The sequence below is a fragment of the Empidonax traillii genome, unplaced genomic scaffold (genome assembly GCF_003031625.1).
Source record: "Empidonax traillii isolate 1590-97213 ecotype Southwest subspecies unplaced genomic scaffold, ASM303162v1 scaffold242:size1152717, whole genome shotgun sequence".
Lineage (NCBI taxonomy): Eukaryota > Metazoa > Chordata > Aves > Passeriformes > Tyrannidae > Empidonax > Empidonax traillii.
The window spans coordinates 792,791-816,986 of record NW_020955435.1 but is presented as its reverse complement, the minus strand read 5'-3'; the positions used below and the strand labels follow the sequence as shown (position 1 = coordinate 816,986).

At 47.7% G+C, this 24,196-nt stretch overlaps 1 protein-coding gene across 2 annotated transcripts in view; it reads left to right on the top strand.

Moving 5' to 3' along the window:
- UBE2D2 (ubiquitin conjugating enzyme E2 D2) overlaps positions 1–24,196 on the top strand; it is a 27,102-nt gene continuing 2,906 nt past the window's right edge. The window contains exons 1-6 of one of the 2 annotated variants that reach the window (XM_027888601.1): positions 1–135; positions 8,663–8,726; positions 13,469–13,500; positions 13,592–13,669; positions 13,760–13,865; positions 23,502–23,595. In XM_027888601.1, coding sequence (XP_027744402.1) covers positions 112–135; positions 8,663–8,726; positions 13,469–13,500; positions 13,592–13,669; positions 13,760–13,865; positions 23,502–23,595 — 398 coding nt within the window. In that variant the 5' untranslated portion in view covers positions 1–111. Of the gene's footprint in view, positions 136–984; positions 1,112–8,662; positions 8,727–13,468; positions 13,501–13,591; positions 13,670–13,759; positions 13,866–23,501; positions 23,596–24,196 lie in introns of those variants that run through there. The other variant, XM_027888602.1, reaches the window with a different exon arrangement.

The following is a 24,196-nucleotide window of genomic DNA, read 5'->3' as shown; positions in this document are numbered from 1 at the left end:
CCACCTCCGCGCTGCTCCTCCTCCTCCTCCTCCCCCCTCCCCTCGCAAATAGTCCCGCGGGCCGCCCCCTCCCTCCGCCCGCGCCCCTCCTGCCGCCGCCTCGCGCACACAATGGCGCTGAAGAGAATCCACAAGGTAAGGGCCGCCCGGCCCGGCCCGGCCCCGCGCCGCCCGCCTTACATAACCCTGCCGGGGCCCCGCGGCTGCCGCTCCCGGGTTGGGGGGGTCGGGCCGGGCCGCGCCGCGCTGGGCCCAGGCCGGGCGGCAACGCGGGGGCCGCTCCCGCTTTGTTCGAGGGGGGCCCAGGCCGGGCCCCTCCGGAGCAACGTGGCCCCCCGGGGCCGGGCCGGGGCCGCGAGGGGGCGCCGGTGGCGGGGCCGGGCCGGGCCGGGGGTGGTGCGGGCCCGGCGGCCGCTGCGGCCCCGCGGGGGCCCGGCCCGGCCCGGCCCTTCCCCGCGCTGGAAGTTCCGCTGGGCCTTGTCCCAGCGCTCCGGATCGCGGCCCCGAGCGCGGTGAAGCTGTCACACGGCGCTGTGGTTTAGCTCCTCTAATGGAGCTGTGCTACCGCCTGAGTCATCCCGCAGGCTCCGAAGGGAAGCGACAGCCTTGCCTTCCCCTCCCTGGAACCCTGCTCCGTGTCCTGGCCTTCTGGGAAAACGCTGCTGCCCAACTCCCGTGCTGTCTTAAAAGTGTCTGCTTGATCATCAGTGTCTTTTACCAGGAAAAAAAAAATGCTCGAGGGTTATTGGAGTCCACTTGTTTTTCCTTAGTGAATTTGTATCCTTTTCCCTGCAAAAATGTGTAGCTGTCAGTTTGGAGTCTGTATACAAGGGTCAGGTGTAGAAAATAGCCCTCCCATGGTGTTTCTGCTCTCAGTGACTACTTAAATCTAATTTTTGTGTAGAATCAGCTGCCAATTCCCCCAGCTCCCACTCAGGCAGTTTGTAGCCCTGTTTGATTTTGTGTGTGCTGTCGGGTCTGTGTTAACATCTCTGCTTTGCTCGTAGGTTACCTTGGAGGCTTTGTGAAGCTTCATGATCAGTTTAAAGCTCAGGTGGTGGAGAAGAAAAATGGAAGAGAGCTTGAAGCCTTACTTTTGCTCATGGAATAGGTGGCACTTGGAAGGGGAGGATTTGGAGTGTGGTTTTAGGGTGTTAGATTTTTCCAGCTGAGGGCCCGGTACTGAGTTACATAAGGAAGTTGTGCTCCAGCTGAGTGCTGCTTGTCTGCAGTGTCCTGTCCCTTACTTTGGGGATCCTCAGGGCCCTGTGAGGACACCTGGGCTCACAGGTGTCTGGGAAGGCTTCTTCCTCCTTGAGAGTGGGTCGATAGACCTGGGAGACACAGCAGTGGATGCTGAGGGGGGTAAATGTGGCTGGGGGACACACAGGGCTGTTGTGGGGATAGTGAATTCCCTGTCAGGTAACTCGGGAAAGCTGCTTGGTTGTAGTTCAGTGGGAGCTCAGGGTCAGGAGTCAGCGCTCTGAGAGCACTTTTGTTTCCAGGCTGGTTTGTGACAGGAGAGGAGCTGGATGTGTTCGGTCTTTGTTAACGTTGGGTGCTTGTGGACTGACTCTTCCTGCTGCTTTTCAAGGATAAAGAACCCCGAGGGATAATTGGGACTGTGTGAGGTTATGAGAGTCTTCAAAGCTCCAGAGCAGTGCTGTGTGAGCTCTGCAAAGCACCAAGAGTGCCAGTGGAGTGAGTGTGGTGGGGGCTGTGGAGGAGAGGGAGATGATAGGGCTGAAGGCAGCATTTCCAGCAGAAAACCTGTGTGGAGGGAAATAAACTTGTCTGTTTTAGCAGCCCAGGTGCTCTAGAAGTTGGCTGGGAGTGGAGCTCCAGGCTGGAAGGAGCACTCTGAGTTGCTGTGGGTGTCTGGCCCTGACTGCTCCAGTAATCATGGCTGGTTGTTTACACTCTGGCTATTTTAAACCCTGTGGAGAGCTCTCCTATCATCATCTCCGGGTTGTTCTGGGCTCTGGGAGTGTGTGGTGGCCATCCCTGTCAGGATAACGAGGGGACAGACAGCTACTGACCTTTGCTGCTGCAACTTGTGGCAAGAGCAGGAGCCTGCAGAGTGTGGGTCGGGTAAGAATAATGCCGGTGGAGTGGAGCACAGAGACGCCATGGGAGGCAAAACTGCTGCTCTGGCTTTTTTTGAGGGTGGTATCAGTCACGGTGTATCAGTGTGCAGGGCTCAGGCTGGTCGCTGGACCTTGCTCTTGGCAGTTTGGGTTTTATACCGAACCACAAAGGCCTTTCTGTGACGCTTTGTCCAAAATTTTTGTGTCCTCGCATAACATAGGGAGGAGAACTTGGAAAGGAGGAGAAAGTCCCGAGAGTAAACCTTCGATACAGTGTTACCTGAAATGGCCTCTTGCATGTTGAGCTGCTCTGGGCTGGAAGAGGGGGCAGAACCAGGAGTTTACACTGGGTGAGCAGCATTGTTGCTGGTGTGTGAGGCAGCACAGGAACCTGCAGGGTCTGTCCCAGCCTGTCCCTCTGGCACAGTTGCTCTTGGGATTGTCCAGAGGCTCATGCTGGGATAACGTGTGTGCACGGAGCAGCAGCTGTTCTCTGAGCAGATGCTCCAGAAGAGCTCAGCCTGGGTGAGACCTGCTCTCGGATTGCTGCCCCTGTTACTCACTGCAGTATTTTGGGCAGTGGGGCTTCAAATTCTTGTTTAGGTGCCTTTTACTGGCTCACAGGCCTGAAAGTGGAAATCTCTTCTTGTAGAACCGTTTGGGGTGTAAGCAGGGCTGCCAGGCAGAGTCCTGAGATAACCGTGAAGTGCAGCAATTAAATAGTTGTTTGTACATAACAATCATCTGTGTTATCGTGGGTAAATTCATAGGAAATGCAGAGTGAAGCAATCCAGGGGCGGGATGGGAGGGAGACAGGAGGGCCAGAGTGAGTGGCTTCCATTTTAAGGTTTAAGCCGAAGCACTTTGGATTCAGCCACGTCCCCATCTATGTTGCTTATCTGTAGGGAATGCAATACCTATAACTGGATAACTAGGGCAGCGTTTGGAGTTCTTTGAATGGGAGAGCAAGGGAAAGGTTAGCTCATTGTCTTTCCTGGGCTCCCCTGTGTGATCGGCGGCTGAGGGGGAAGGGAAGGCAGCAGCTGTGCCCGAGCCCTGCTCAAGTAAAGCGTTTTCTGTAGCAGAGGAGTGGTGGATTACTGTTGCTTGTACTGTAGAGGCCCAAAATCCAGGTAATGCTTCACAGAACTAAACTCTGACTTCCATCAGTTCCTGCTCAGCTGTGGAGGAGGGTGATGGTAGTTGCTGGAGTCCTGGAGCTCAGAGCTGCCCGACCTTTGGGGATGCTTAGACATCACCTCTGCCAAAAAGAGCCGTGCCCGTGGGTGGGATGTGAGATCAGTGGTGCAGTTGGTGTTCAGAGCTGTAGTTGTGCTACCTGTGCTGAGTGAACTCATGTTATTTTGGCGCTCCCGGTTCTGTACAGCAGCCAGTGGGAGCAACTGGGTTCTTCCGCTGGGCCTGGCTGTGTGCGGGGAGCTGCCAGCACAGCCCATCTGTGTCGGAGAGCTTGTGTACAGGGAGGGCTGGGAGGCTTCTCTGAGCTGGAGAGGTGTTTTGATACTCAGACTCTACCCCAGGAGGAAGTTATACATTGCTTTGGTCTTCTTCCTGTGCAGGCTTTGAAAAAAATAAAGAAGGAAAGGTGACAGTTATATCAGAACGTGTTTATAACACGTACCTTGGTTATTGCTGTGCTTCGTGAATCTTTTCATGCTGCTCAGATGCCTCCTGACTTCTGCAGTCTTGGAAGGAGTCAAAGTTGGAGGATCTGAGCCACTTCAAGCATTGCAAAAGCAGTTTCTGTCAAAAGGGAAGGATTAAAATGCTGCTGTTAATCAGGGTAGCAGCATTAGAACAGCAGATGCTCTGGAATCGTAGTCCAGGCAGGAGAACCCCCATGGATGTGGCAGGGAATTGGTGGCCTGACCTTGGTGCACGCATGAAAACACTGCCTGGTGCTGCTGGGTGAGAGGAGCTGAGGGAAATGCCAGCTGGATCCAGGCTCTGGCACCTGGCAGGGAGGTGCTGCTGGCCCAGGGAAGGTGCAGAGGCTGTTCCCACCCTCCTGCCCTGTGGGTCTTGCCCAGGGAGCTGGCACTGCCCTTTGTGGTCCTGAGGTGAGGCTGGGTGTGATCCATTCGACTTTGGCCCTCATTCCCTATTGCTTGGCTCTGTTGGGAGCTGGGAACAATTCATGGCTAAGTGGCTGCGAGTTCCTTTTTGGTTACATAAGTCAGGATTTTGTAACATCACCCTACACTGCCTGTTGCTGAAGGGTTCGGGGGCTTCGGGCAAGTAGACTTGCTAAAGGCAGATGGAAAGCTTGTTTCACTCACAACAGCAACCTGAGGCAGAAATTAGGTTTATAATCAAGCTAGTGATGTGATCTCTGAGTAAAATACAGTGTGGAAGCAGCTCAAACTGGAGCAGGGTAGAAAGCCCATGGAGTCCAAGCAAAGAGGACTTTGGATAATCTAGAGGGATACATCTAGTGTTTTGGGGTGGATTTAAGGATCTCTGCTGTGCACCAAATAAAATTACTGGAGCTGACTGCTAAAGGGTGCTGACTTTTTACTCACCTGATTGACTTCTTGGTGTTGCCAGTTAGGTTGGTTATTCTTACTGAAGGCTGTATTAGCATTAACTTAATCCTTAAAACTAGTCTTCTGGCCAGAGCAGGTTTTACCAGGAATGTGTTAGACTGGGGAGGGATTTGTTGTCTAGAGGAATAAATTTGAGCTCTTCTAACAAATGTCTTTGGAGTTTACAATTATAACTTGAAACATGTGCAGGGTTAAACTTTGAGACCTAAACCACTTGGGTTTGGTAGTTCTTTGAAAGCTTGTTGTGCAGTTTGTGAAGTCCTGGATTGAAGTGTGTTGTCAAGGCAGTGTTCAGGCTCCTGGGAAATAAGAGGAGGGAGGGATGGAGGGTAGTGTGGGGCTGAGCAAGGCTGGTGGCACTGGTTTGCTCGTGAGCCCCGAGGCCTCGCTGGCAGCTGATGCCTTTCATGACTCGGGAAGCACAGCTGGGGGGTCTGTGGCATAAACACACTCCATCTCCCTTAAAATGCTTTCCTGGAACCCCTGAGTAGGAGTTTGGTTTGTTGGGAACTTTGGAGCACATTTAAATCTCATTTTGGAGCTTAAACATCAGTTTCTTGTGTGATTTTTATAGATTTTAGGATTTGTCTTTCATGGATTTAGTTGCAGTAGTTGCATTCAGCTTGGCCTTTGGGCAGGACACCTTGAACCTTGCTTTGTGCTGTGCTTCCACTTCCTCATTTTTGCTGAGGGACTCATTAATAACTGTGAGATGGGTCAGGCTAATGGTAGGATCCACAGCAGTGGGCCCAGCCCTGGGGGTGTTTTGCTGTAGGGGAGATGGCAGAAACTTTAAATTCTGTGGGGTGCCTTCAGCTGCAGAGGCAGCTCAGGGTGAGGCAGCCCCTGGGAGCTGAGTAACTCAAACTGGAATTTGATCTAAAGGCTGCTGGAGTCTTCACTTGTAATCTCCTAAAGCAAAACCTACTTCATGTGCTTAAGGACCAGAAACTGTCTGGAGTGGGAACTGGCTTCAGGTTTTGTTTTAATATCAGTGTGGTCAGGATCAGGCTTGATCACTGACCAGCCAGACTTCTTGGATCACAGGGGAATAAAGCAGTTCGGGATCAGATCCATGCAGGTTTGTAGATGGTACCAGACTGTAACTGAACCCACCACGTGCTATGAGCTCCAGTTTTATGGGAACTCTGGAGTCATTTGTTGAGAATTACACAAACCAGTGTCCCTCAGCAACAACATCTGGAAGCCAAGGCCTCGCTGGGTTGGGTGTTGTGCTTTTGCAGTGCCTTGGGAATGCTCAGGAACCTGCAAAAGGCAAAGTAACCTGTGGGACATGGCTCTGCAGCAGCCATGGGTGCTCCTCTGGGTGTGCCTGGATAGATGCAGCTCCATTCCTGTCCTTAAACTTGGCTCTGCAGCTCTGACAAAGGAGTAGTGGGAGTCTTAGAAGCAGCTGGAAGGGAATGGTGTGTTAATAGGATTATCCATGCCCTGCCAGGAAATCCAGTTTGCCTCTCTGGTGGGCAGAGGCAGCTGGTGCCTGTGCTCCAGAGTGGTCTTTAACTTCCTCATTGCTCTCCAAGCTGTTGTTCTGCAAAACATGGGAGGTTTTGTCTTGCAGGGGCTTGAAATGGGAGTTGGTGCAAAACTTTTCCAGGCACAAGGAGCTTACACATTGCTTTTTGCACGGATTTTAATCTGTGGTGTTTCACTCTGTAAATTAATAGAGCAGAACCTGAAATGCCACCTTGTCAGAGAGACGAGTGGTACGAGTGGTTGTTGTAAGTCTTGGCTTTCCACTGAGATAATACCCAGGGCTTCAGAAAACCAAAGTATTCCTTTCTGGCTGGAACTGGAGATGTAGAGAACGAAGTAGGATTTTGATGAGAAATGAAGTTGCTGCTACCCAACCTTCACTGCTGCCTCTGTTGGAGAGTTACCTTGTGGTCCCACTGCTGTATCCAGTTTGGTGAAGCACTTGGTGCTTTTGGGCAGCAGGATACAGGGGGAATGTCAGGGCAGCTTTATGTTTATTCTGCTAACTGGTTGAGTGTGTGCCCAAGCTCCTGTTTGTGACTATTTCCCTTTTATAGTAGGGAAGCTGTGTGTTGTGTGTTAATAAATATAATCCATGGTGGGCTGTGGTCCTGCATGGAAAATGTGGATTCTTACAGTTGTACCTTCCTAGTCGAGTGTATGCTTTGTATTGATGCTTAAAACAGGATGAGAAGTGGCAAGGAAGATTTTTTAATAAGTGTGTTTGTGCTTTTGAGTACTATAGCATTAAATTGGCTTTTCCAGAAAATTAGAGTCCAGTAGCATTTGGAAGTGGACTGTGTTCTATGCAGCTTTAGGAAGAGTAGGTGTATTCCTGGTTTTAAGTTTTCCTGTGGAGACTGGACTCATTGGCTGGACTGACCCTGAGGAAGGTGTGTGTAGTGTCTGCACCTTCCTGTGCTGCCCTGCAGGGTGTCTCCTGACTTGCTGCTGCTGGAGCAGCTCCAAAGGGCTTTAAGCCTTCAGAGATGGCACATGGAGCGCTGGAGATGTTCTCTCCACCTGCAGGATGGAGGGGGCTCTTCAGCAGGTGCTGTGTGTGCAGTGCCTGCTCTTGTGCAAGCCTGTGCTGAACCACAAAGTGGAAGAAGCTCAGCAGGAGCTCTACAAAAGCTCCCATAGACTGGTGAGTCAGGAGGTTTCCAGCTGGGCTCTTCAGCAGTCTGAAGGGAGCTTCTGAGAGCTGAACCAAACTTTTGTGTGTGTGTCAGGGAATGGGAAGCTTTGGATCTGCACTGCATCCAAAGGGGAAAACCCAGAGATTTACCTGTTTGATGTAAGGCAGCATTCCAGGTTTGCAACTGGAGAGGGATTGCTTGGTGGTGGTCTCTTAGTTCCTGGGAAGTAGCAGCTGGAATTCCCAGAGATCACCTGTTCAAGAGCTTAATCACTCACTGCCTGTAGATAACAAAAGACCATTTGGTGGCAAACCTCTTCCACTCCTGCAATCTGCTTGTCTTAAACATTGTCCTTAAATGTTTTGTCTGCCAAAAGCCTGGTATGGAAACTTCTCTGTGGACTGTTGCTGGGAGGTGAAAAGCTGAACACACAACGGACCAGGGACAGCATGGAAGTGTTTCCTGAGCACTAGATTTAGTTGTAATCCTTGTCTGGTGTGTGTTCAGCTTTCTAGACTGACCCAGGACAGAACAAAGCTGATATGTGTGGGCCTATCATGCAAAGCAGGTCAGTGGCTGAGCCAGAAATGGGGCAGGTAAAGTTTGTCTTTTAAGTTTTACTCTATTTTTGGTTCCCACTAAACATCCACTTCCTGAGAAAATGGCTAATGCGAGTTGCTGGTAACAGTAATTCTCTGAACTGCGCTAAAATGTTGCTTCAAATTGAAGCTTGGTGTAATTCAGGAGTGCTGTGAATTACTCAGCCCACTCAGACTCATAATGGGATTTCTTCAGAGGAAAATTTGACTGACACAGGCACTGAAAAGTGAGGGTTTCCATTCAGGTCTGTAGGTAGGGAAGGCCTTGTGTTTTATTCCATTTCTCCCCCCGTGGTCACTGATGTGTCTGTATGGAGGCAAAGCAGCCCCAGGTTACTGGAGCTGTGTGTGCTGCAAGCAGGCTGTGCAGGTGATAAACTGGATCACCAGAGCTGGAGCAGTCTGGGAACTGTTACAATAGAGGGGATAAAATAAGGCTGATACAGAGAGTTGTTGGATTGAGGCCACCTTATCTCCCTGTGACCCGGGGACAGTGGAGGATATAATACCTTGGTAATGCTGGGACAGCGCAGGCAGACCCAGCAGACCCTGTGACGTGGTGAGATTGCTGTGACTCAGGGTCTGAGCAGCCTGCACAGGTCACTGAGGCAGGTGCCAAACGCAGCTCCTGGGTTGAAGATGCAGCTTTACTTTCCAAAATCCTGGCTGTTAGTTTTGTGGCGCTGCCAGAGTTGCCACCAGCAGCTTTTTAGCAATAACACGCTAAAACATGTTTTTGAAACGAAATGAACTGAGCTCTTCCTGTTTTGTAGGAGTTGAACGATCTGGCACGTGATCCTCCAGCACAGTGTTCAGCAGGGCCTGTTGGGGATGACAGTAAGTATCCTGCTCTCAGCAGACACCTGTACTCTCCCACCTCTTTCCTTCTCAAACAGGATGTCCAGCACCTCAGCAGGGAGAACCCTTCTGTTTCTTCTGGTTAGAGTCCTAGATACTGCTTCCCATCCTGACCTGAAATTTGTTGCTCTTCTGTATCCCTTTAACACAACACTGATGCTACTCCCACTCTATTAATTGGACAGCTCGATGCACATCTTAAATTACACCTTTTGAGTTAACTGTTCTGGAATTTTGGATGGAGTTAGGAAACCTCTGTGGCCAAACCACCAAGCACCTGCCCACAGCTTTCTGCACTTGGATATCTAAACTGTACGTGGTGTAGTCATGTGTTCTTGTAGGACTAAAACAAACTACTCCTAAGACTTCTGCTGGTACAGCAAGGTCAGGGTTAGTGCTGTTTTACACAGCAGTTAGGTAATACTCTCTTTTTTTTTTTTTTTTTTAAAGAGGGTTATATGTAGTCCTTGGGGTTCAGAGGTTAGTTACTGTGTGATTGGAAGGAAAATGTTGATAAATTACAGCTTGAATCATGCAGTAATGTTAATTGGGTTTGGTTGGTTTTGGTTTGGTTTTTTTTTATTATTATTTTTATTTTTTTTTTTATTTATAGGCAGGATTTCACTCAACTTGGAGTACTTCTTGTGGCTTTCTCAATAAGCAAAACCAGAATGTCCAAACCCTGCTGTCGTGACTGACTTGTGGCCTGACTGGGAAATGGATGCTTAGGGAGGAGGTGCAGGAGAAGCATCCTTAAATCATACACTTACCAGGAACCATAGTGACAGTAAAAGGGGGAATAACTTCAGACTGAGAGTAGGTTTAGGTTCAATACTGGCAAGAAATCCTTCCCTGTGAGGGTGGGGAGGCCCTGGCACAGATTGCCCAGAGAAGCTGTGGCTGCCCCTGGATCCCTGGAAGTGTCCAAGGCCAGGCTGGACGGGGCTTGGAGCAACCTGGGCTGGTGGAAGGTGTCCCTGCCCATGGCAGGGGGTGCAACAAGATGATCCTAATGGTCCCTTCTAAGCCAAACCATTCTGACTCTGTGTTTGTGATCTGTGCCCAGATCAGTGTGCCCTGCCAGCTCCTGGTAAGGGACAACCTCAGACAGTCTCTTTGACCTCCACATCAGCTGGTGTTTGCTGTGCCAGGCTGTTCACCTGAGGTGTGATTTGCAGTTGTTCTGTCCTTTTTGAAGCTCAGGGAGGTGTGTTAAGCAGGAAAAAAAGCAGCTCTTTAAAATCCTACCCTGATTTTTTTTATCTAATGTTGATTTTTAGTAAGAAGATCAACTGTCATCTTGTGCCTGTATTTTGGCCCAGGGAGGGGAGGACAAGATGCATCGTGTGACTTGACTTCAGGCTGTTTATGTGGCTGGTTCTTACCTTAGTTGTAAGTGGTGTTCCCCAGTCTGCTTGGATTAGAATCATGGAATATCCTGAGTTGGAAGGGACCCACAAGGATCATCCAGTCTGACCCCTGACCCTGCCCAGGACACCCCAACAATCCCACCCTGTCCCTGAGGGCACTGTCCAAACCCCTCTTGAGCTCTGGCAGCCTTGGGGCTGTGCCCACTGCCCTGGGGAGCCTGTTCAGTGCCAACCACCCTCTGGGGGAAGAACCTTCTCCTGAGATCCAACCTAAACATCCCCTGAGACAACTTCAGGCCATTATTAGCTGTGAATAAGGCACCTTAACTGGTGCCCTGTACATTGTGATGGTTTTCTGTGAGAGGCCTTTAACCTGCAGCAGTTCTGCAACTTGTACCATCTTCTTCATTTTCACCAGAAAGTGTAAAATTATACTTGACTATTTTTTTAATAGCAACGTTAACCTTTTGTCATAGCTTAGATGAGCAAGATCAGTAGGATGCTTGCAGTGAGACAAGAACACTTGCAAATCCAGCTTTTCAACGTGGCCTCTCACGAATGTCCTGTCAGCAAAACATCCAAGCTCCTGAGAGAGGGGATATTTGAGTATGGAAACCCTCCAGCTGTGTGCTGAGAGCTCTGAGCTCAGGTATCCTTTCTGAAAGGAAAAAAACTAGCTACCAAGATCTTTCTGAATCATTTCTGAACCATTCAGCAGTTCTGAAGTGTATAGAAACTTCCACATTCCTACAGAAATGTAGGGCTAGGTTGAAAAAAAACCCACTTGAAACCTGAGAATGAAAATACTGAAATTAGTAGGGGTGTTGCTGTTCAGCAGAACTTTCAAACAAGTGGAAGCTCAGCTTGATTTTGAGGGTGTTTAGCAATAGGGTCAAGCTTTTAGTGACTTCACAACTTATTTCTGCTTTCCAAATAGTATTTCAAAGAGGTTTGTAGTTTCATGGAAAAGAAATGACTAAGATGGAGAGCCAGGCTGAGGCTTTTATTCCCTTAAATTAGCAAGTGTGATTTGTGCCATGATAAACTGCTTTGTGGTTTCCAAAGCCTTATCAAAGGTGATGATGATTGTCTGGCAGAGGAGAGGTGGAAAGTTACTGCTGAGCACAGAAAGCTTTAAATTACTAAAAGTTCTTCTTGTGCCAGCTTTCTGAAGGACCTGCTGATGAAAGACTTCAGTTATTGAGAGCAACAGTTTGGGGAGGTGTCAGTGGGATAGCAGTGGCAGCAGCAGACAGGTGCCTTCTCCCAGATCCCTGTGCTCCAGGTGTGCCTCGGCTGCCTCGTCACAGCGACATTTCCTGGAGTTCAGGACATGCTGTTCTTGCAAAGTGCCCTCCTGTGGCTACTCCAGCTGATACAAACTGTCCCCAGCTGTAAGCTTCTCATCCCTGTAGTTCATAAACTTTGGGAAGTGAAGAGCTGTTCCTGCCTTGTTAACTGTAGGAATGAGATTTTCTTGGCAATGTAGTTTTAGCCCCTTTTCCACCCACCTCTGGCCTGTGTTTTGGGACTGGATGACATTGGTGTGCTTGCAGTGGCTTAGCTATTCCAGACATGTACCTGTGCTTAGCTACTGAAAGTCAGCAGCCCCCTTCCTTTGTAAATACCTTTTTAGGGGTGATTTCAAAGGAAAGAATCAATTGGAATAAGCTCTGCATGGCGAATCCATCTTGTCGTTCATCAGACTTGTCCCGGATATTGTGAGGATCTAAAGCTTAGGTTAAACAAGCACTTTGCTTGGGTCTGGGGTGGGAGCTCTCACAAAGTTAAGATTCACTGTGGAAATGTTTTTCTTTCTGGTTTCTTGTTGGGTTTAAGACAATAGATGATTCTTTGAGCTTCTCTTTTCAGTGGTGCCTTTGTGCACTACAGTGAATCCCACCAGCATCCACTGGTGCCTGTGAGATTTTTGGTGGTTTTGCTGTGACTGGCCACAATCTTCCCTGTGGGGTTCCTGCTGCCCCTTTGTCCTCTGCTCCGGGTTTCTCCCTGTCCAGCTGCAGGTGATAGGCACTTCCTGGGAAGCTGTCTGAACCCCTTGAAAGAGGGGAATGCTACATATGGGCATGTGAGCTGCTGTTGTGGTTTCCTGGCTCTGCATTGAATGTAGTTTCTCAAAGGCTGCTGCATCCAAGCTCCTGAGAGAGGGGATATTTAAGTAGGGAAATCCATTTATATGCTGAGGACTCTACGCTCAGGTATCCTTTCCAAAAGGAGAAAATTAGCTGCCAAAATCTTTCTGAATCAGTTCTGAACCAGTGCTGAACTGTATAGAAACTTCCATGTTCTTATAGAAATGTAAGACTAGATTAAAACAAACCTGCTCCAACCCAACACTCATTTCCTCTGGCCTTGCAGGGCTGTTCCCACTTCGCTTTTTTCCTCCTTCCTTGTATGAGATCATTCCCAGCTGTAATGCCTGTACTATGTGTAATTAAAAACTGCTCATGCTAGATTAGAACAGGTAGCACCACTCCTAACTTCTGGCCCAGGTAGTCCTGACAGCCATCGATACCACACAGCTGCTAGTGGCTTCATCTTGTGTCTGGAAGACTTCCCTTGCAACAACTGGAGTCTGAAGGTGCCATGTAGCTGACATCCATGCTGAGGGGAGCTTCCATGGTCCTATTCCCCAAAATATTTGTGCTCTTTGCACGGGCACTGGAACTTTTGGAGATGCAGGAACTCCAAGAACTCCCTAATGTACCTCATACAGATGATCAGCTTGGATTGTTTTCCTTTCCAGCATAACATTCTTCACAAGTCCTCTGTATGACCAGATTTATGTTCTCTTGGACAGACGCATGTGAGTGAGGATTAGATTTTGTGCACTTGACAATCCACGATCTTGAGGCCTCTGTGGAGACTGAACTTAAAAGTTCAGTGAGGATAGCACTGGCTTAAATTACCTCTGTATGTGTGGTGTACACAGAGCCTGGGCTTGTTCTCAGGGCTCTGAGAGGAGAGCAGGTATGAGTTCATCATGTACCTTTTGTTCTCACAGGGCAGTCGTGGAAACTTGATTCAGCTGCTTCATTAGAAACTACAGAGTTTAAACTCACGCTTTTGAGTCTGAAAAGTTGCCTGGGACTGTCTGGATTTTTATTGTCACAGGATTTTTGCAGGGCACACGTGTGGTACCACAGCAATCCCGGGCTCTGGAGCATTGAGTACTTTGCCCTGTGTCTGTTTAATTCCTTGGCTCCCTTCCCTGCAGCCTTTCAGAAGGCTTTGTTTTGAAAATAGACTTTTCTGTGCTGCTTTGTCTGGAAGAAAGTAAGATCATTACTTGAGCTTCTCCAAACTGAAGTAAATCTCTCTCTTTTTCAGTGTTCCATTGGCAAGCTACAATAATGGGACCAGTAAGTATGAGAGAATTGATGCTCGTGGCTTTTTATGATGGGTTGTCTTGTAATAACTCCTCAAGCTGCAATGATTCTTTCTCATTAACAGAACGACAGTCCCTATCAAGGTGGAGTATTTTTCTTGACAATTCACTTCCCAACAGATTATCCCTTCAAACCACCTAAGGTGAGTGGCTTCTGCCATAAATCCATCCTTACAATGTGGTCTGATGTGTATGTTTGTGAGCCTACACTGAAAATTTTCCTTCTTCTGCAGGTTGCATTTACAACAAGAATCTATCATCCAAATATTAACAGTAATGGCAGCATTTGTCTTGATATTCTACGATCACAGTGGTCCCCAGCACTAACTATTTCAAAAGGTACCTCCAATGCTCATTTTAATTTTACTCTGCTGAAATGAAGTACTGGTTTGGGCTGTAAAACTGCTGCATTCCTGCTGGCATCAACCATTTCTGTGGTCACTGCTGCAGTCCTGTGACCCTGCACGGAGCTTGCAGCCAATTCCTGAGTGCATGATGCTGGGACGTCCCCCTTCCCTGTGGCACAGGGAGACTCCTCAGCTCTGCCAGTGGATCAGATAAGTCCTGCTACACTGAGTACATACTCCTGCCACTCACCTCAGACTGAACACTGACACTAAGCTTAATTTTATATATTTTCAGTTAATGATAATGAAAGACTTTAATGTTCAGAATACACACCGAGTAAAATATGTAAGGGAGTAGCTGTAGTTTTTTAGAAGTTAAAGACTTGTCTAATTGTTTGTCATCTTAAAAGATCCTTTGTCAAGGAAACATCATAACTCCATGTTGGTAGCTTTTAAGCAAAGCTTTCAATGACATGCACTACTAAAGTATTTTATAAAACTTAACTAGCTTGCACTATCTTGACTTTTTTTAGTTAAAAATATCTTGGACCTTGTGAACTGAGTTAGTGGTTAGCTTGGAATGTATCCTTTGCCTGGTAAAGCAGTATTCATATTCAATATAAATACAAGGCTTTAAAGGCTTGAAAAAAGACTCAGGCTGGAATTTTACTGATTTTTCTGGCCAGTGAAGCTGTAGACTTATAAACTGCAGATCAAGTGTGTAGGTCTAGCTGGGGCTATTTAGGAATATTTTGGGCCTACCCTGTGCATGGCCCAAGTCTTGACTCCTCTGTGTTGCGGCTTCCCAGTGTCCTTGTGCTCAGACGCTGCAGTTGCCGTGCTGATGACGTTATCCTTCACATCGTGTCCCTCTCTGAGGCTTTCCTGTGCCCTGTCCTTCTCCCCAGCTCTGGGATGTTTCTGGGCAATTTTTATTTTAGGCAGGTGATTCCTGGTACATCCCCTTGAACGTCATCACTGTCTCCCTGAGCCCACAGAAGTTCTCACCTTCTCTGTCCAGCTAAAAGGCATTTGTAGAAACAGTTGGAAAGGCAAAACAGTATCTCCTTGTCTCTTGTCAGAAGTGAATTTGCTCGTGCACAGGACTGAAAGTCTTTGTTGTGAGTTGAAAGAACTGAAGAAATGGTGTCAGTAAAGGGAAGATGATTGTCAGGTTGCTGTAATTTCCTTACAAGTGCTCTCAGTCAGTACTGGCTGCTCCTGGAAGCACTAAGTTAGCACCAAGCACTGACATCTGTTCTGGTTTGATTTAATTGCTGTGTAACTGGGCAGAATGTGTGTTGTTTTAGGGAGTCTCTAAAGTGGCCATATGGGCAGTGGGGTGATAGACAGCACGCTTGAAAATACTGGGAGATGGACTGGAATTGGGACAGTTGGGAAAAGATGGGGCACGAATTCACGAGGCTGGTTAAGGGCAGCTGCCTGAAAATACATCCCAATGTTAATTTTCCTGCCCAAATACATTTGCAGTATGCTTTAACATCTCTTTCTGTTTTCTGCTTTGGACTCCTTTTTTCCTTACCCTTTTCAAACTGTATCGTGCTGTCTCAGCTGGAGTTCAGGGGGATCAGAGTGGTTGTTCTGTGTCACTGTGTCCCTCCCACTGCCCCTGTGAGTGCCCTGCTGTAGTGCTGATCACTTCTCACTCACTGCGGGGGAGTTCACTCAGTGCCCAAACTCTGCTGCACATGCACAGCATCCATACAGCGCTAACAAGAAAGAAAACCTTGTTCCCAGTGCCCTTGGGGTACATTTATTGAAGGAATTAAAGCAGCCAAGCAAATTCTTACAGGTGACTTCATAGAAACTGGGAATACTTTCCTCAGAATCACAGAAAGCAGAGCTCAGCTTCAGAAGCAAAGAGCTGATGTTCCCATCTTGAACAAGTGTAAAGGAATTGCACAAAGGCAACTTGAGTCTTTTAGGGCTGAAATCTTGTGTTCAGTCAGGTTAGAACGTGTCATGACAGACTTTGGGGCTGTTTCAGCTCTCTAGTAACTGATCAGCCTTATCGAAGAATAGGACGTGTTCCTAGCAGGAAAAGCTGTTGGATTAGGTAATTCAGAATGAATAACAAGACTTAACACATTCAGCAATAAGCTCACATCCCTTCCAAAGCAGCAATTTAGTATTTGTATTGTGGATTTCTAGGAGAATTTCCTAATTCGTGCCACCCTTTTAAGTGGGATGCCACTGGGAGCAAGCTGTTTGAATTGAAAATCTGTAAGCAGATAACTAGAGCACAGCTGAAAAAAAAAAAATGTGCTTTCTACTGATTGAGAAATCTGGAAATACTAGGAACAGTCCTTCTAGGAAAGAACTTATCAGGCACAGCTTCCTCCTGAGGCAGCTGGGAGGCAGCACTGTCAGCAGCTTGGATGGGCTTGGTGTTATGTTGCAGTTAATGTGTGGTACATGAACGTTTTACACCTTAAGCTCCAAGGAGGGAGGGGAAGGGGTGTGCAGGGACTTCCTTTGCATTTAAAGTGCTACTTTTTGGTGAAAAGACAGCGATAAATCTAGTCAGTGGTAGTTAATCATCCCAGTTTGGTGGTGAAGGGTCTTGGCTCCTCACTCTGGAGCCCTCTGTAAGCAATTTGATAAAGTGATTGTGGCTATGACAGGTGATTGGCATCTTGGGGGGTTGTTCTGTCCCTCCTAGAATTGTTTAAACACGTTCTGAAGGCTTGGGGGAACAACAGTGAGTGTTTTAGTAGAGCAGTGGCTTGCTTATATTAGTAATTCTGAACTCAGTGTTGCTTAAAGAATACATATTGAAGAATAAATCATCTCAAAATACAGTCTTAACCACTCCTTAGTGGGCAGTTTGGACTCCAAAGCTTAAGCAGAATGTGTAGGCTTAAATTAAAAACATTATCTCCAAGTGTGTATAAGTAAGAATCCCTGTTGCCTGAAACAGGAGAATGAAGTATTTTAACACGATTACAGCTGTTCCCAGCCACTTTTGGTGGGGGAAAAAACAGGCTTTCTCTTGAACTTGGCAAGTGGGTGTGCAAGAGTTAATCTTGAAGTACTTCTGCAGTGAAAGTCAGGCAGCTCACTCTGTCCTGTCCCACTTCTCCTCATGTTCTGTAAGTAATGACTCATGGAGCCTGTCTGGGTGTGCTGGAGGGGCAGTGAGTGACTTCAGCCTCATTTGTGGCAGAGTTCAGCTCCCCTGTCCAACCTCCCGTGCCCGGTGTGCTGTGGATTTTCTGTGCTGCTGCTCTTCAAGAATTGCTTTACTGAGATTTACTGTGTGGGATTTCCCAAGTGCCCAGTGACCTAAACGAACTGGACCTTCACAGGGCAGTTTTAAAAACTGGCAACTTGGGTTTCTAATCATCTTCTTGGCTTTTTGGTTTGCCTCTTGTAGTGCTTACCCAAATAACTGGGGGTGGCTCTGTCACAGAGCGTGGGTGTGACATGATGTGCTGAGTTGGGGTTCTAAGGGAAATGCCCAATTTTGCTTTTCAGCTCTCGAAACTGTGGTTTAACCACTTGTGCAGCTTCCCAGGTGTTGCTCCAAGGAAGTTTGTAGTAGGAGGAGTGTTGCTGGCAGGTGCAGGGCTGTGATCCTTCCCCTCTGCTTGGCACTGGTGAGGCTGGATCTGGAGCACAAATCCAGTGCTCCCCAGAACAAGGAGGTCGTGGATGTACTGGAGGGAGCCCAGTGAGGGGCCATGAATGCCATGGAGGGACTGGAGCATCTCCCATTGCGGGGCAGGCTGGGAGCTGGGACTGTTCAGCCTGGAGGAGACAAAGCTTGGGGGGATCTTATCAGTGTCAATAAGTACTTGAAGGGAGGGTACAGAGGTGACAGAACCAGACTGTTCTCAGTGGTGCCCAGAGTCAGGGCATGAACTGAAGCCCAGGAGGGTCCGTCTTAACAGCAGGAAACAAACACCTCTTTGTGTTTTATTTTTACTGTGAGGATGCTGAGCACCAGCACAGGTTGCCTTGGGATCTCCTACCTCTGAGATACTCAAAAGCCACCTGGACACAGTCATGGCCAACCTGCCTTAGGTGGCCCTGCTTGAGCAGGGGGCTGGGCAAGACGATCTCCAGAGATCCTTTTCAACCTCAACCAGTCTGTGATAAACTGGGCAACACTTAACTTTTCTTCTTTTGTCACCAGAAATTGTTGAACTGACATAGCAGGAATTCAAGTTGCTTTGAAGCCAGAAGTTTAAACTGCTCAGATTTAAAGGTACACTTCCTGTAGGGCTGGGGAAGAGGCTGGAGGAGTTGGAAATGGGACTGTGGTTAAGAAATAGGATTTAACTGGAGCAGAGTCTGGAGCTGCTTTAATTTATTTCGATGCATCTTGCCTGTTCACAGTGAGGAGCCACTCATTTGAAGTTGTTGGACAGTGGTGTTTTCAGTGTGGTTTAAGTTAAAAGCTTAATGTTTGTCTGTGCTGATAAAACTCTTTGACAGCTGTGTGCCTCAGAAGTTTCAAGAGTCTGGGGCCTGAAACTCCGAAGTAGTGATTGTACAGGAGAATGTTGCTTTCAGGAGTCAGGTTTGTTACTGATTTTGAGGAACAGAGGTGGAAGTAGCAGTGGGCCTTGATGTGGAGGCTGCCAGGCACCAGTGAAAGGAGCTGGTGGGAGAAGCAGGACAGCTGGATGAATGCCCCAACATGGAATTCAGAATTCCTCAGCAGTGTTGTGTCCAAGGCTCATATTTCTGCTGGCAAAGGTGTTTCACAATCAATTAAACCTGAGCTGACAAACTGTGAGTTTCATACTCAGAGACTTTGCTGGATCAGGAGGCACAGCATTGTCTCCTGGTCTCCAGGAGGTGACAAATGGCTTTCCATAGGAAGACCTTCTGGGCTCGGTGTTCATCACTCCCCTGGCACAGCAGGTGGGGTGGGCTGCTGCCATTGCTGGGAACTGTGATGGCCAGGAATCAGTGCTTCCCTGTGTTATCCAAGAGTTCCATGTCAGTGCATGACCTTTTTGATTATAAGGTGATCCTGAGACTCGTGTGTGACTGCAGCCAAGACAGAGAGCTGAGTAAGTGTCATCCTGCTGTCCTGACAGTCTGGCATGCAGAGCAACCATCTCAGCACTTTCTTGGTACTTTGCACCAACAAAGGGTTTGTTAAATAGTCTCTGTGCTTGCTTAGAGATGGACCCTTGTTCCTGGATGGATTTTAAACTGGCTCCTCTTTGGAGGGCAGTAACTGCACCAAGCAGCTATTGGATCAGAACACACCAGTCGTTTCTTCTGCATAGCTTCATTACCTTGGAAAAATTGGTGCTTTTCATGTCCCTGCTGTGATTCAGCTGGAGATTCCATTGCTCCTCAGTTGCTTTTCCTTACCCTGAAGTGTCCCATGGATGAGTGCTTTACAGGAGCAGGTTTGTTTGGAATTCCAGCTAGACTTGAAGAGCAGTATCTGTAGTGGCTGGTACCCTGTCAGGGATGGCTGGAGTGGTGGATATTAGACCAGTCAGGCTTTACAGACAAAGTGAATCATCTGGGGGTTGTGTTTGGAAGATGAGGAAGTGGAGATCAGCTGCTTTTAAGAGTCTCTTCACCTCTGAGTTCCAGGAAATTTAACATGCCTCTTAAATTTGGATGAGCCAACAGATGTTCCAGTAGGGCTTTAAATTGTGTTCCACACTGCTCATTTGGCTACTGCTGGAAGGACCCGTGGAGAGCTGATGTCATGGGTTGTCCTGAGCTGCTTCATGGCAGAGGAACCTCAGCCATGGAATTTACATGTGGAATTTGCATCTTACCCACGCCTTCAGTCTGAGGTGGGGCAGAAGCAGGAGGGTGAAGTTGCTCGTTGGGGATGGTGGGCTGGCCTGGGTGGTGTGAGAGCACAGCAGCTGCTGAGGAGGTGAGGTGGATCATGCAGTGCTGAACTGTAGCTGATCCTGCTGACAGTCTGTCCAGGGCAGGATTTTCTACTCGGAGAAAGATTGTGCTTGAACTTCAGAGTGTTTTGTGCTTTGTAAAGCCAAGTCTTGCAGTGAGAGGTTGGATGCCAGTTGTGCTGTGTTACACTGTAGATTATTCTGCATGTTGCTCAAGCAGTTTGATATTAAGTGCTCAGTGATCATTCTGCCTGATGAGGGTGCATTTCTCTCACTGCTCTGTGGGGAAGCTGAGCCCATTTTTAGAACCACTTTGTTGTCAGCCTGTTTGCTTGATGAGTTTGGTTCTCCCAGTCCCTCGGTGTTGAGAAGTACTTGGTCTGTGCTAGCAGGAACCACACTGAAGAATAAGTTGCATTTGTTGTCTGCAGAGATAGATGGGGAGCACAGTTGAAGGGTTGGAGGTCAGTAGGCTGCCTGGTGGGTGAAATAAAACAAAACAAACCCAATTTTGAAGTGAAAGGAAGCTTTAAATTGACAGTGGTTCTAAGTTGCTTAATGTTCTGCTGAAGACTGGGCAACTCGGAGAGCTAAGAGTGAAGAGGTGAGAAATAATTCTTTACAGAGTTGTTTCAAGGGATGAATCAATGGCAAGTAAAATTTATTTTGCAGTTAGTGACAAAAATCCAGACTTGAATTAAAGGAGTGCACACTTGTGGTACATCCCTTCCAGTTGGAGACTCCAAGGGATGCTGTCAAGCTGATAATGCTTTGCCTGTGGTCATGCAGGATGTGTAGGACAAGGTGTAAAAATGTCACTTACCTGCCTTGTGTAGTTATTCAGCTTGATTCTCTGGTTGCAAAATTTTTGGGAGCTTTTTTTATTGTCTCCTACTAATAGTGTAGTCATTTGAGTGGTAAATGTCAAGGCTTTGCTATGCAGTTCATTCCTGTAATACTTGATTGCAGAGGAGGGTGGTCTAGTGAGTCTCTAATTCCATAGTGTTGGTTTAATTAGTTACTGTGATACACAACTGACATATTTGATTGCTTCCTCTTTACCCTTGCACTTGAAACTTGGAGAAGGTGCCTTTTCCATGAGGTTTTTCCATAGTGGTCCGGAGGCTCCTTGTGCTGGTTGGTCTAAAACGTGTATATGTGGAATGTTCTAGTGGAAAACCTCAAGAGAAACTTCCTGAATTGATCTGGACAAATAGCTGGGTTCAGCAGGATATTAAAATTACACCAGTTTAGATAACTAGTTAAAAATGCTCTTCTTGCTGGGGCTGTACAGATAAAAAGGGAATGATGGGAAGTCAGCAGCAAGAGCAAGTGTAATGAGAATAGTTTGGATTAATGAAGACTTAAAAAAACAAAGCAGATGAATGTGGCAGCACAGCTTGAAGCCAAATGATTCTGTCCATTTTTATTCAGTGTTTTTGGAGTGATGCTGAAAAGTGAAGTGCTGAGTGTTGGGAAGAGGGGTGTTAGGGTGGGCTGAGAGCAGGCCAGACCTGCAGTGTGGTTCTGAGCCATTGTGTTCAGAAAAGAACTTTGGTTTTTAAAGCCTGTGGTAAGATAAAACTTGAGGGAACAGTTACAACAGTTGACCAGAAAACTTGGATTGGATTTCCTGCTGTGTCTGGTGAAGGCAGGGGACAGGTTTGAGCTGTCTCACTCATCCTACAGCTGAAGAAACTCAAGTGATCAGAGCACGGGAGTCTGACAGACAGAAAGGAATGAGCTACAGGAAAATTGCTGGAGAAACAGCTGTTTTGAGGCTGAACTGAGTGGGAGCAGCTGGATGTGTCAAAGAATTCCCATTACTGAACACTTTACTCAGTGTATGTGGGGGAAAGGAGCTGGTGCTGGAGCTGTACTACAGGTGCTACATGTGCTTTGTCCCTTGCTGAGGGACAGCACTTCAGGACTAGTTGCTTCTACGACCTCCCTCACACTCTGAAGCTGTTCTGAGAGGGAGCTCAATAAATAGCCCAAATATCAGTTATGGTACAGGATAATGAAGCCCTTAACTCTCTCACAATTGTACAGTAGAAAACTGGGAAAAGGGAGGAAGAAGCTGCTCTTTATTCTAGAACCAAAAATATGTTCACTTAAATCAAGACCACTTTTTTACCACACTTCCCCTAAATGCTTTGAACCTGGAATTGATTTGTGAAGGGTCTCCAGAAACAGGGGAAAACTGAACTAAGTGGCTTTCTGTGTTGTTGGTGCTCACACCACCAAGCAGCACACTCAGTTCAGATGTAGGGAAACTTTCACTTTTGTCCCACTTAAAAAACCCCTCCATTTCCAAGGAATATCAGATCTGTTTCCCTCTTCTCTCTGGAGGGTGGGGAGGCCCTGGCACAGGTTGCCCAGAGAAGCTCTGGCTGCCCCATCCCTCTTAAGTGTTCAAGGCCAGGTTGGATGGGGTTTGGAGCAGCCTCGGCTAGTGGAAGGTGTCCCTGCCCATGGCAGGGGGTGGAACCAGCTGAGCTTTAAGGTCCCTTTTAACCCAAGCCGTTCTATGATCTGTTTTGTGGCCTCTGTTTTAACCCATCTTAACTCCTTTGTTGTTTTTGTGGGGCTGTGTGCTGTTTCCTTTCATTTTTCATGGATAGCTGCCTCCTGCAAGTGATGGAAATTGGAGCAGATTTGTGTTTTAGTGTCTTCAGACTCCTCATTCTTGTCATCTCCAGCTCGCTCGGAGGCTGCACTGTGACAACTGCGCGTCGCTGCAATTGGTGAAGGGACATATGGAGTGGCACTGTTTGATCCAAACAGGCGGAGAGAAGGGAATGTTTGGCATTTCTGGGAGGGGGGCAAGATGTCCCTGCCGTGCCTGGCGTAGTGTTGTCCCAACGTGCTCTGCTTGCAACTCGCTGCCTTCCCCTCTCCTCTCTGGTGTGAATGTAGGAATGTCCGTGTGCTATTTGTGGCTTTGCAGCAGTCTCCTGGCTCCTTGTATGGATGAGGGTTGTCACTCATCCCAGCAGGATGTGGCCTCTGGGATATAGGCACTATGTATTCATAGTGGAACACTCAAGTTCTAGGGCTCTGGGGTTGGGAGCAGTGCAGGGAGCTGGGTGTTCTCGGGTCATTTTGGAAATTACACTACACTTAATCCATCTCAGCCTTCCTGATACTTGGAAAATAATTGGGTAAAGCCTCTTAGTTCTCTGCAAGACTGGTATATTTTTAAACAGATCTTCAAGGCCAGGTTGGATGGGATTTGGAGCAACTTGGTCTAGTAGAAGGTGTCCCTGCGCGTGGCAGGGGGTTGGAATGATGAGCTTTGAAGTGCCTTCCAACCCAAACCATTCTGTGGTTCTTAAGTAGGTGTGAACAGCCCTTTCTTACCTCATCTCAGCTGGACTTGTCTGCTGTTTGACTTTTGATTAGTGCGACTCCAGGTCATTTAACAGTGAGGTGTCTGGTTTAGGGAAAAGCTGAATTTCAGGTGCAAAAGCAGGGATGTCTTCCCAGAATGCTCTCGGGTGTGGGTTCAGGTAGACACGGCTGCTGCTGGACACACCTGTCCAGGAGGTTACTCTTTGTGACATTGTGGTCACGTGAAGTTGTGTAGTTCACTGGTAAGGAATTCTGTTCAGAATCACTCAGCTGATGTACCTGGGATTTCTGCTCCTTGGGAATTTTAAATAAGTGCTGCTGATGGTTCTGGCTGGAGGGGAAGGAAGGGCGTGGGCTGACCTGTGCAGGTGTCCTCAGCTGCACTGAAACTAATTGTGTCTCTCTTCTCTCCCCAGTACTTTTGTCCATCTGTTCTCTGTTGTGTGATCCCAATCCAGATGATCCTTTAGTGCCTGAGATTGCACGGATCTACAAAACAGATAGAGAAAAGTGAGTATGGAAGCCAAAAAACCATGGAATTTGACAGGGCAGAATCCGCACTTACACAGTAAAGGGGAACTGAAAGGCTCTGCTTCTTGGAAAAGAGTGCAAAAAGGCAAATCAGAGCTCTAACTGGGGTCTTTTTAGAGGTGTTTTTGTTTTTTTCCTGGGCTCTGTAGTGCCACTCTCTGAGCTGCTTTAATCCCACATAGCCAGCAGAGGGAGAGCAAGTTACTCCAACGGGAGAATATTCCATGGCAACTCTGGGTCTGGAATCATACAAAGAAATAATAAAAACTCCTTGTTTCTCCTTCACTTGACAACACAAGGGAAGAACAAGTGGTGGAGAGATTGGGGTAGGAGGACTCCCAAGCTTCTGCACAGAGAAGCTTTAGTGCTAATGAGCACTTTAACAGCTTAATGACCATTGTAAACACTTCCTACCTCTCTGTTCCCTCCCAGATCTGGTCAGGGGAGGGGAAATGATCCAAAAATGTGCTTTGTCTGCTGCCTGCTTGAGGAGCAATGTTAGAGAAGTTCATGCATCCTTGTTTTTGAGAGCTGCAAGAGCAGCAGCACCTGTTTGAAGATGCAGTGAACACTGACTGTC